This window comes from Primulina huaijiensis, chromosome 10, assembly GCF_012295235.1.
Source record: "Primulina huaijiensis isolate GDHJ02 chromosome 10, ASM1229523v2, whole genome shotgun sequence".
NCBI lineage: Eukaryota > Viridiplantae > Streptophyta > Magnoliopsida > Lamiales > Gesneriaceae > Primulina > Primulina huaijiensis.
In genome coordinates, this window is record NC_133315.1 from 18549986 (window position 1) to 18561899 (window position 11914).

Below are 11914 nucleotides of genomic sequence, written 5' to 3' on the forward strand. Positions count from 1 at the left end.
ATATACCTTGTGTTATGGTCAAAAGTATTGTTGGATTGGGCTTGACAAGATGGACTTTCTAATTGGTTGTCATGTTTGGGTCCAAAATGCACCAACAAAAACTCCGATTCATTACTAATTTCAATCCATATTTCTCATTTTTGTGATCAGATAATATTTGGTACTTTATTTGATAAAATATAGTACATATAATAATATAAAAATAAAGTGTAAAAAATACAGAACAACACATCTCATGCGTATTGTATAGACGTTCAAAGTTGCAAAATGCTGCAGAAATGTGATGTATATTATTGCTTATTTCAATCCATATTTCCCATTTGTGTGATTTATTTTTTTCTTGTCTAGTTTTGATTTCATTATTATTTATTATTATTATTAATTAATTAAGTGTAGTTTTCCAATAAAATTACGAGTAGTTTTATAAAGTTGCATTTTTAAGAATAAGATTTGGTATATTTTAACATAACAACTCTTGTGGAACAATGAGGTTAAATTTAACAGATAGATCTCCGATTCGACTCAATTTTCCATAATAAGTATAAATCGAGTTGTAAAAGAGACTTACAAACAATAAATAACTCGATTAAATGCTTATAATGTGGAATTATTCCAATCTGAATAATAGTTAATCTGTCTTAGGTCAACCGAGAAAAACATTATAAGAACATGTTGGATCTGAGTTGCTGCACAAGAAACTCTACCTGGCTCCAATACAATGAGACATGCTATCGTCCCAGGTTTTTCCAGTTCTCCAGCGGTTTAAAGTTGTTGCGTGGAACTCCCACATAAGACAAGCAGTGAATCAAGGCCATGCTCAGAGAGCTCTTCTCCTATTTCGCCAAATGAAGCAGCAATCTTCTGCACAACCAAACAACTTAACTTTCCCATTCATCGCAAAAGCATGCGCGAAATTATGCAACCTCGGATTCTCCCGGATCATCCATTCCCATGTTGCGAAAACGCCGTACAGTGTGAATATATATGTACAAACGGCTTTGGTTGATATGTACGTGAAATGCAATGATTTGGAATGCGCTTATAATCTGTTTGACGAAATGTCTGACAGAGACGTAGCTTCTTGGAATGCGATTATCATGGGTTTTGCGCAAGTGGGTTTCATCGACAGCGTTTCATCGTTGTTTAATCGAATGAGGACTGAAGATTTAATCCCCGACGCGGTTACGGTCATGGGGTTGACACAAATGGTATCCGGAATTAAGGACCGGAAACTGCTGTGTGCAGTTCATTGTTTCGGGATTAAATCTGGTTTTGAAGATGACGTGTCTGTTGCCAACACTTGGATATCTGGCTATGCCAAATGTGGGGATTTGTGCTCTGCTGAAATGGTCTTTCATGGAGTCAATTTGGATTCTTTAACTACTGTTTCATGGAATGCAATGATTGCAGGATGTTCTTATGTTGAGGACTCCGTGAAATCCTTTGGGATTTACAAACAGATGCTTGGTATTGGGCATAGGCCTGATTTGAGTACCATTCTTAACTTGCTTTCTTCCTTTTCTCGGCCCGAGTCTCTATGTCATGGCAAGCTGATTCATGCTCATGGAGTCAAGATAGGTTGTTATGAAGATGTCACCTTGCTTAATACTCTGGTTTCTATGCATTGCAAGTGTGGAGACATTGATTCCGCAAGATATATATTTGACGACATGAAGGTGAAGTCTCGTGTGACTTGGACTGCTATGATTGGTGGGTATTCAAAGCAAGGTGATCTTGATGAAGCTATATCCTTGTTTCATGCTATGGAGGTTGCAGGTGAGGAACCTGACTTGGTTACTGTCGTCCATTTGATATCGGTGTGTGCCAAAGTTGGATCCCTGGACATCGGAAAATGGATCGATGAATTCACGGTTTCTAAGGGATTAAATGGAAATGTCATGGTGTGCAATGCATTGTTGGATATGTATGCAAAATGTGGTAGCATACAAGATGCTGAGGAAATTTTTCATGCCATGGATGGGAAGACGGTTGTTTCTTGGACAACTATGATTGCAGGATACGGACTAAATGGAAAGTTTCAAGAATCGTTGTATCTTATGGATCAGATGTTGAAGTTGGGTTTAGAGCCGAATGACGCAACATTTCTTGCTGTTCTTCAGACTTGTACTCACGCCGGTTTCTTGGAGGAAGGGTGGGGATTCTTTGAGAAGATGAGTAAAGTTTACGGATTGAGTCCTGGATTGGATCACTATGCGTGTATGGCTTACCTCATTGGACGTCAAGGAAAGCTTGAAGAAGCATTGAAGTTTATTCTACACATGCCCACTAAACCAGATGCAGGAGTGTGGGGAGCTTTGCTTTGTGCCTGCAAGATTCACTGTAATTTGGGGATCGCAGAGTATGCGGCACGTCATCTTTTTGAACTTGAACCACAGGCTGCGGCTCCATATGTTGAAATGGCTAATATTTATGCATCAACAAAAGAATGGGAGGGGTTTGCTGCTATGCGGAGAGAAATGAAGAGCAAGCAAGTGATAAAATCTCCAGGTCAGAGTGTGATACAAATGTATGGAAAGTGCTACTCATTTACAGTGGAAGATAGGTACCATTCTGAAAGGTGTCAAATATTTGAAGCATTGGATAGCTTAGGTTTGCAGTTGAAAGATGAAATGGATTTTTTCTCCAAAGGAAATTCAATCTACGCAAATTCTCGAGTTCTCGTGGAACCGATGTGAATGCCTCCAATTGTCATATGAAATCAAAAAAGCTTCAATCTTGTAATAATGTTCAAATTAGTGACAAAAAGTCCTCTGATGAGGATTCAAAGTAGTTGAAAAATAGTAATATGTATTTATAATACTTCATTTCTAGAGGCTGGGACTCAAATTTTATTGAGTTCGAGCTTTTATAAAAAGCTTGTTTGTGAGTTTTATTTATTGCATCCATTGTAAACTATATAATATATATTGATTAAATAATAATTTAGTAATTAAAACATCAATAGGATTGATCTTCGTATTTAATTATCTACAATATTGAAAAACCGAAACAAATTGATCTTCGTATTTAATTATCTACATTATTGAAAAACTGAAACAACCTCTTTTCTTAATACAAATACATTTTTTTTGAAGCAATAATACAAATACATTTATTTGTATTAGATCATTTTTAACTAACATGATGATCTGCTTGAGTTCAAGTTCAATTTATATATGGGTAAATGTGGGTATTTTTCAGATTAAGATTTTGAAATTAATATGATATTTTTCATTGTGATTTTCTATTTTATATTAATAAATAAATAAATAAATTGATGAAGATATTAAATTTAATATAGAACAAATCATTAACTATGAGCCCATATAATTGGGCCTGATACTGGGCTGAGTTATGTGTTTTACTATCTGGTCCAGACTGGGCTAGGAGTAATTTTTGGATGGGTCATCCCAGTCCAGCTGGACATGTTAACAAGGCCTATTCCAATCAAGATAAGGGAACAAAATTTGGATCGAATTTACGTGAAGGTCAATTTTGCATCGAATTCCACTTGGCCAAAACCCTCGACCTTCGCTGTATTTTCCCACTTTTCACGCTCCGATACAACAGATCAGATCCTCCACCACCGTTCCTCGCCGTAGCTACCACCACCTACCGACTGTTTCTCCTCCTAAGCCGCCTCTACGTGAGTTTCATATCCAATTTTCCCACTGTTTACCCCTGTCAAGTTCACCCTTCATCTCTTGGTTGCTACATTAAATTCAGATTTTTGTATGGATTTTTTTTATTTGTTTTATAGTATCTGATATAGTTTATATTGTTTTCCCTATCTTTTGGTTTGATCTCCTTTTCGGTGCTTGATTTTGGTTTTCAGCTTTTACATGATACTGGAGCTCCTTCGGTTGGTTTCGAAATTTGAGTTCGATAGGCTTCAGCAGACCTCGAGCCTAAATATTTTAACTGCTTTAAATTCAAATTGAGCTCAGGCTCGGATCTTATATGAGGAAAAATTCGGTAATATTTATACGACTGTACCCGCGTTGTTATGAATTTCAGACAAAAAACGATCTGGTTAACCTCTATGCATTAATAGTCTTCAAATATGAATTTGTTTTTATAATTCAGTTTGTAGAACATTTGAAAATGGTATTTTTTATTCATAATGTTCTCAAATCATGAGATTATGATTCAATTATGACGTTACTGCTTTGATTATTTATAGAAATATAGATTCAGAGTTATCTGATGTTTGTCGGATTAATATGCTATGCATCTTCCTTATAATATGCTTGTGGTTTTTTTATGGACCTTTTTGTTTTTTGCAGGGTCTTTGCATGGTATATTTTTACTTATTTTGATATAGTTTCGAGAATGGTTGTATTGAAAGACATTCTTCCAAAGGCAAAGTCGTCTGTAAATACAAATTATGATCACACCAATGATCCATGGTTTAAAAGTAGGTACAGTTTATCTGAGGCTGAGAATGTAGAGACCTTCAAGGCCAAGCCAGTGTCCCCGTACTTGAAAAGGGCTGGGTTTAAGCCCTCAAAACCTGAGGACTTTGGCGATGGAGGGGCATTCCCTGAAATTCATTATGCACAATACCCACTTGGCATGGGCCGGAGTACTGGTCAGAAGCCTTCCGGGAAGACTTTACCCCTCACTGTGGATGAGAGTGGGAACTTGAGATACGATTCTATCGTGAGGCAGAATGAGAATGCAAAGAAGATTGTATATTCACAGCATTCGGATTTGGTTCCAATGGTTGTGAAGGATAAAGAGGAAGTGGACGAGATGGATGTGGATGAGAAGCAGAAAGAGATAGATGAGACTACACAAGACACCAAGGCTGCTCTTGAGAAGATTGTTAATGTGAGGTTGAGCGCTGCCCAGCCAAAAAATGTTCCCACTCAGTCCTCGGATTGTAAGTTTATAAAGTACAAACCGTCGCAGCAGTCTGCAGCTTTTAACTCTGGGGCCAAAGAGAGAATCATTCGGATGGTAGAGATGCCAGTAGATCCTTTGGAGCCTCCCAAGTTTAAGCACAAGAGGGTTCCAAAGGCTTCTGGTTCTCCGCCAGTGCCAGTTATGCATTCTCCGCCTCGTCCTGTGACTGTGAAGGACCAGCAGGACTGGAAAATTCCACCTTGTATTTCTAATTGGAAAAATGCCAAGGGTTACACCATACCACTGGACAAGCGTCTGGCTGCGGATGGGCGGGGTCTTCAGGATGTACAGATTAATGATAATTTTGCCAAGTTATCAGAGGCTTTGTATGTTGCCGAACAGAAAGCACGAGAGGCTGTTGCTGTGCGATCTAAGGTTCAGAAGGAGATGATGATGAAAGAAAAGGAGAAGAAGGAAATGGAACTACGAGAGTTGGCACGAAAGGCACGATCTGAGAGAACTGGTGTTGCTCCAGCTGCTGCTGTGCCAATGCCTTCTGAGAGGGGTGCAATCAATGATGGTGATATAAGGATGGATTATGAGCGCGTAAGAGATGCCCCAAAGGAAACCAAGGAAGAGAGAGAGGAGAGATCGAATCGGGAGAAAATTCGCGAGGAGCGACGGAGAGAGAGGGAGAGGGAGAGGAGGCTGGAGGCAAAAGATGCTGCTATGGGGAAGAAGAGCAAAATTACGAGGGATAGAGACCGTGATATCAGTGAGAAAGTTGCTCTTGGAATGGCCTCCACTGGAGGAAGGCAAGGTGAAGTTATGTACGATCAGAGGTTGTTTAACCAGGAGAAAGGAATGGATTCTGGTTTTGCCACAGATGACGCCTACAACATATATGACAAGGGCCTGTTTACTACACAAGCAACTATGAGTACTCTATACAAACCGAAGAAAGATGTAGATGATGAGATGTATGGAGGCGAAGATGAGCAGCTAGATAAGTTGATGAAAACTGAGCGCTTCAAGCCTGACAAGGCATTTGCAGGTACTTCTGAGAGGGCTGGGCCTAGGGATAGGCCTGTTGAGTTTGACAAGGAGCAGCAGCCTGAGGAAGATCCCTTCGGCTTGGATCAGTTCTTGACGGAGGTCAAGACTGGCAAGAAAGCGATGGACAAAGTAGGGAGTGGTGGTACCTTAAAGGCCAGTGCTGGATCCATGCGAGATGGCTTTGAAGGGTCAGGTAGGTCGCGAATCAACTTTGAGAGGGGTCGCTAAGCTGGACGTTGCTTCAGTTGAGAACACTTATAGGCTCTAATGTATGCTTTTTGGTTATCAGCTGGCATACTTGCTCATTTTAACTTTATTTTTAATTCTACCCCGTTGTTTCGTATCGTTTGTGGGTTGTATCAATCACTTGTTCTATGACTCTTGAAATGATCTTTGGTAGATTATAATGTATTATTATTATTATTATTTTGGGGTGGTTTTTTACGTCTCAATTTGTTTGAGTTTGATTATCAAGTAGTTATACTAGGTTAGTGTGCCTTCGGTCGTTATCGACGGAGTCTCGTGGCTGAAGATTTCTATGATCTGTTTTCGGTGTCCTAGAATTATATTCTCTAATATTTTGTAAAAGTTTCGCTTCTAAATATCTATAATGATTTTTTTTTTTAAAAATGAAGCTAGTATTTTTTTTAGCAGGTCGGCACGATTGCATAATTGATGATGGTAGATCACTTAAAAAAGAAATAATAATACTATCGAACTGTAGGACAGCTAAAAGTTGGGTCACTTAACTTTTCTGTCAGTATGGCCCAAGTAAGGTGGTGTCAGCCCATCTGAAGCCACTTCAGCCCCATTTGTTGTTCACCGTCCATCGTATCTATCTCTATATCCACAAATAAAATGACATATATATATAATTTATATATAATTTTGATATGTTTTAATCATCTGTATCTATTTATGTGTTCATCAATGAAGTGACATAAGACCTATCAAATAATAAAGTGAGATAATAATATCGATCAATGGCTCAAAAAAGTATCGACTATGATGTGGTGGTGGATTTAGAAAGAAAAACAAACTCGAGATTGGGTCCATAATGGATCTTACTTTGTTCTTCTTTATTTGATTCCACTAGTAAAAAATACACCTATACATCCCTGCACCCTTTAGAGAAGTACTATTGCGCATGCAGTTCATAGATATGATTGGTTTGGAAATTGTATAGATATTCGGAATATCATGGGCGAATTTAAGCGAAGTTATTTTAGTAGAGGATTTTAGATTATATTAAATTCAAAATAATTATACACAAAAATTTGAACTTCTACTTTATAAAATCACAAAAACTCTTGTGAAATGATCTCACAGATCAATTTTGTGAGACGTATATTCTATTTGAGTCACTCATGCAATAAAATTATTTTTTATGTCGAAAGTATTAATTTTTATTATAAATATAGTGATGATTGACCCGTCTCACAAATTAAGACGTGTGAAATCGTCTCACTATAGACCAATTATTATAAAAAATTTATGTCTCAAAAGTTCTTGAATATGTGCAATACGTCGAATATATTTTCAATAGTATAAAACAATACTATATATTAAAAATTATTATTATTAACATGACTCAAACTTGAATTTGTGAGACTCAATTCATTCATATCTCCGTATAATCATGGACACAAAATCATAACTATTTTAGCCACTTCGCTACGGGCAGGGATTATATATACTACCTACTACGACAACTTAATTGATTATTTTAGAACATATACTGTATACTTATAATTTAAAAATATATATAAATGTGAAGTGAGATTTCGTGCTGAATACAATTTTCGAAAAAATGGTGCATTGAATATTTCCTATAAAACTTGGATCATGGGTCCAACAATTATACCATACGTAACATGGCCAACTCATACATGTATCTTTTGTGTTGGAATTATTAATTTCCACATAAAAATTATAATAGCATCATATGTAGCATATAACTACCAATATCTTGTTTTTTTTTAAAATATATATATATATATAGATATAGATAAATAACATGACTATTAACTTAGTATTAATTTCCATAATAAATAAGATCAAGAAAATAAATAGATTCGAGTCGTTATATAAATCTTGGATGCATTATATATGATAGACTACCTATATAGAAGAAGAAGAATAATAATAATCGATAATAATAATAGTTTGTTGGTTATAATCGAGTTTTGAATTTGAAATTTCATTTTCGATTTTAGATTTTGGTGTCAGATGAGCATGAGCGTTTGTGAATAATTGTAACATGAGATATAGATACGTTAAAACCTAAATGGAACCGCAATGGAAAGGGAAACGTTGAAAACTATTGTCGGTCAAAGTTCCAATGTAGAGAGTTTATCAACAGACAACTGAAAGATCTTTGAGTTTCGTAGAAAATATAGGATATAAATGTCGGAACAGATCCCCATGATGGACCTCCAATGTCGATTCCCATCCTGTCCTATATATGCAAAAAACTCCACTCCTTTCTCCATCCCATTGATTAATTTCTATATACACGCTGCATTGTGAAGATCAGAAAAATAATGGGAGCATGTGCGAGCAGGTTTAATGTTTTGAAGAACTCCGGCGATGCTCCGCCGCCGTCTGTTACGAAGGAGGAGGACACCGCCGCCGTCGTGGGAGAAGAGGTGGAGGGGAAGGATGAAGGGCTGGTGGTGGATGATGAAGCCAAGCACCAATCACTGGGTCAAATGTTAATCCAGGAGGTAAAATACTTGTCTACATGTCATTAATTATTATACATATCGTAATTGGTTCAGGATCTGTGGGTTAAATTTAAATGAAAAGTTGTTGCAATTTTTTTTGAACATGTGTAACGATGTTTGAACAAATAAATATGTAGAATGAAGGGGGCAAAGGCCTGGTTAAGAATGACTGCAAAGCTTCAGCGGAATTAGAACAAGAAGATGCAGAGCCCCGAGGAAATGAAACCTTAAAATTTCTTGAAGCTGCAGAGGAAGCTGAGAAAACAGAAGGGAAACCAATTCAGATATCGAATCTCGAAACATTCGAAAAAGTCGAAGATAAGCCGGTGGCAGAGCCTGTGAAGGCATTAGAATTTGAGGAAAATGAGGAATCTGCAACTGATAAAAAACCAGATGCAAAGAAAACCGAGAAGGAGTGAGAAACAACTTGTTGAAGATTATAAGGTGGTAAATGGGTGAGAATTGGTTCTTTGATGTACAACGTGTGACAAATGTTCTTTGATGTTCAACGTGTGACAAATGTTGTTTTTTGACTTGGTTTTTTGTATTCAGTGCTCTTTTCTTGTGTTTTCTTTCGTTACTTTTGATGTATAACAATGTTAGTATGTTTGTTATATGATATGAAATTCAATTCTTTTTGGAGGCCTACACAGTCAGCGCTCCTTCTAAAATCTATCTGATACTAGCTCAAGAGTGTAAACTATCAAGTTATACTTCTTGAACAGCAGCAGCAGATGATGCATTTTCTGAGGTATCTTCTCTTGCTGTTATCGAGTCGGATCGAGTCATTTTCGTCTCCTTCCATTTTGCCCACATCACAAAGTATAAGCCGGTGATTATCATTACTGATCCTAGCACGCTGAAGAACAGGGAAATCATAATTTTTCTGTGAAAGCGCACACAGGAAAAATGAATGGCAAGATCCCAGATAAGATAATGACCTTCCTAGTGTCAGCTTTTCACCCAGAGCAATGGATCCTATTATTGCGACAAATATGAGAGCCACTGGCAGAAAAGAAATGACAAACAGAGGCCCTTTCACCCGACTTCCCCATACCTTTACTGCTATCACCAGGCCAGGATCGCTCCACTGAAACACGTTAAGACCGTGCTTGAATAGCAATGGTTGTTATAGCTCATTTTAGTCTGTACATGATGAAATTATCTTTCAGCATATGATCAAGATTTCACATTTTCTGTATTATTCATGTGGGATTACCTGAATCATGTACCAAGATGCGTATGAAAAACAGCTGGATACGGCCAGTAACGAGCCCAGCAAAGGACTCTGCTGCTGCCGCTGATTACTAGCAGCCGAAGCAGTCTAAAGCAAATCTACATGTGTGGACCAAAGTGTGACATTTATTCCTTTGTAAAAGCTTAGAACCATTGCTCCAGCAATGCTTAGCGCGGATACCAAAACCTTCGCTTTTCCTGCCGATTTTTGTATTTCTGACTTCTCCAACATGTGAACCCATAAAAAGGGCAACCAATATACAGATATGCGAACTATAACAATATTTGTTTCAACTTCAATTCAAAAGAGAAGGGAGAGTTTTTTCACCAGTTTTAGGCACCTGAAAATGACGGCCAAGACGAATGTAAGAGCTGGAATGATATTATACATTGCTGTTGTAAATGTTGCAGATGTCAAAACTATGCTCTCTGCATTCATATTGCTTCTTAATGATCCTCAGTAACAGGTTAAAAATAAATTATACACCATGTTAAAAGCGCACAAGATTTTCATTCCGTTATGTTTTTCCTACCGAGTTTGAGGTAAAAAATTTCGTTAAGTTGCCATTGTTACCCTAATAATCCACTCACAAAAGCTTGGAAAGCTATCATCTTTGAGAACCTTGGCCTACTCTTCCTGCAAACACAAATTTGATTCAAAGGTCTAAAAGGTTTCAGAAACTAAAAAGACACAGACGACCAAGCATCTGAAAGGGATTCTGGCCAAATTTCACCTTTCAAGGACTAAAGCAATGGGAGTCAAGAAAATCGAGGCGAAGAACAACCCATAACCCACCAAAATTTTAACCTTCATCCCATCAGCTACTGCAAGTTTGTAAAACAGATTGACACCTCCACTTGCTATTTGGCTTTAGCTCTTGCGCTGCTGCACAACAACAAATTTGCTCCATTTTTACATTATCCTATAACATTCAAGCTTGAGTTTTTATGGATCCCTTTATATTTTTTAAAAATACGCAACGCAGGTAAAAATGTCCCAGGTATAGGAAAGTGGCAAATAAGAGATAGGTTAAATTTGACTATATAAACTTTGAAGCAACAAATTGGCAATTGAGATATTTTTATTACAAATTAAGAACTAGCATCATTTACTCATCATTTTAGTGAGATAATAATCATATTTTGAATGCTACAATTCTTGATGGATCAATATTAGTATAGATTCAAATATCTTTCTTTCCAGAAATAAATATAACCTATGAATTCATAGAAGATTTCAATGGAATTTTTAGTAATCATGATACCCCGATATGTTAGCGTAAACTATTACTGGTTCTAAGTCAGTGAACATGACAGATACTCATACTACCAATATGATAGTTAAAAGGGAAAATAATATTTGTATTTTTATAACTTTGCACATTTTTCATATGTGGTCATGTTTTCGTTCAATTTAGTTTTAGCTCATTAATTTGTACTTTTTCAATTTTAGTCTTATTTTACCAGAATGTTGTGACATTAGACAAGTCGTTAATTTTCGTGATGTCAGCATTCTGATGAAAAATATTAAATCGTAAACAACACAAACTAGTGGTCTCAGACAGTAAATTGAATGACAAAAAACTTGCAAAATATAAGACTAAAAACATAATTTTTCCTATTTAGTTAATTAAAAAATATCAGGATATCAATTGCTTTTTTTTTTTTTAACTGAAAAAAATAAATTGTAGCCATTGAAATAGTTTAAGAATTTTGTGCTAGTGATATAGTTAAAGCCCAAGTATTTCAATCGCAATCACTATAGTTATGCTTATGTTCCAAACTGTTATTTCATATATTACTTTGTAAAGAAGTTGGTAATTTGAGATAGATAGCATGTGTGTGAAATGGATCTGGTTCTGTGTAGAACACCACTATTAAATTGTACTAGTATTTTATCGAGTGACACTTAATATTATTTTATGTAATTAACAATTCAAATGAGTCAATATTAGTATTTGAATAATTTTTAAACTTATTGATATAATATTTAAAATTTAAATATTATTGTAAAAATTTATTATATCAAAATTTTATATCATTTGAGA

The 11914-nt window shown here is 36.3% G+C and overlaps 3 protein-coding genes and 1 long non-coding RNA gene across 9 annotated transcripts; 3 read left to right on the forward strand and 1 right to left on the reverse strand.

Moving 5' to 3' along the window:
- The first annotated feature begins 626 nt into the window (after positions 1–626).
- On the forward strand, positions 627–2832 carry LOC140985635 (pentatricopeptide repeat-containing protein At4g19191, mitochondrial). Its single transcript, XM_073453503.1, has one exon. It carries the CDS (start codon positions 726–728, stop codon positions 2694–2696), a length of 1971 nt encoding a protein of 656 aa, XP_073309604.1. The 5' UTR covers positions 627–725; the 3' UTR covers positions 2697–2832.
- Positions 2833–3385: 553 nt separating this feature from the next.
- LOC140986225 (SNW/SKI-interacting protein A-like) lies at positions 3386–6327 on the forward strand. Of its 6 annotated transcripts, none has more exons than XM_073454309.1 (3): positions 3386–3732; positions 3836–3862; positions 4287–6327. In XM_073454309.1, the coding sequence occupies exons 1-3, from the start codon at positions 3401–3403 to the stop codon at positions 6130–6132; spliced, it is 2205 nt and encodes a 734-aa protein (XP_073310410.1). In that variant the 5' UTR covers positions 3386–3400; the 3' UTR covers positions 6133–6327. The 6 variants fall into 6 exon arrangements, with proteins under 6 accessions (XP_073310410.1, XP_073310411.1, XP_073310415.1 ...); XM_073454314.1 differs by having other exon boundaries at positions 3496–3646; positions 3836–3975; XM_073454312.1 differs by having other exon boundaries at positions 3506–3646.
- Positions 6328–8195: 1868 nt separating this feature from the next.
- On the forward strand, positions 8196–9264 carry LOC140986778 (uncharacterized). Its single transcript, XM_073455133.1, has 2 exons — positions 8196–8630; positions 8768–9264. Exons 1-2 carry the CDS (start codon positions 8448–8450, stop codon positions 9047–9049), a joined length of 465 nt encoding a protein of 154 aa, XP_073311234.1. The 5' UTR covers positions 8196–8447; the 3' UTR covers positions 9050–9264.
- Positions 9220–9704, reverse strand: LOC140986779 (uncharacterized). Its single transcript, XR_012176977.1, has 2 exons — positions 9572–9704; positions 9220–9489 (listed from the first exon to the last, which is right to left on the reverse strand). It is a non-coding gene; the product is annotated as an uncharacterized lncRNA (long non-coding RNA).
- Between the last annotated feature and the right edge of the window lie 2210 nt (positions 9705–11914).

Bases quoted from the DNA above. Each gene is read 5' to 3' on its own strand.
- LOC140986778 (XM_073455133.1), top strand. From the start codon at position 8,448: ATGGGAGCATGTGCGAGCAGGTTTAATGTTTTGAAGAACTCCGGCGAT. The intron at 8,631-8,767 runs GTAAAATACTTG...ATAAATATGTAG, and splicing joins GTCAAATGTTAATCCAGGAG to AATGAAGGGGGCAAAGGCCT.
- LOC140985635 (XM_073453503.1), top strand. From the start codon at position 726: ATGCTATCGTCCCAGGTTTTTCCAGTTCTCCAGCGGTTTAAAGTTGTT.
- LOC140986225 (XM_073454309.1), top strand. From the start codon at position 3,401: ATGGGTCATCCCAGTCCAGCTGGACATGTTAACAAGGCCTATTCCAAT. The intron at 3,733-3,835 runs GTATGGATTTTT...TTTGGTTTTCAG, and splicing joins TACATTAAATTCAGATTTTT to CTTTTACATGATACTGGAGC. The intron at 3,863-4,286 runs GTTGGTTTCGAA...TGTTTTTTGCAG, and splicing joins ATGATACTGGAGCTCCTTCG to GGTCTTTGCATGGTATATTT.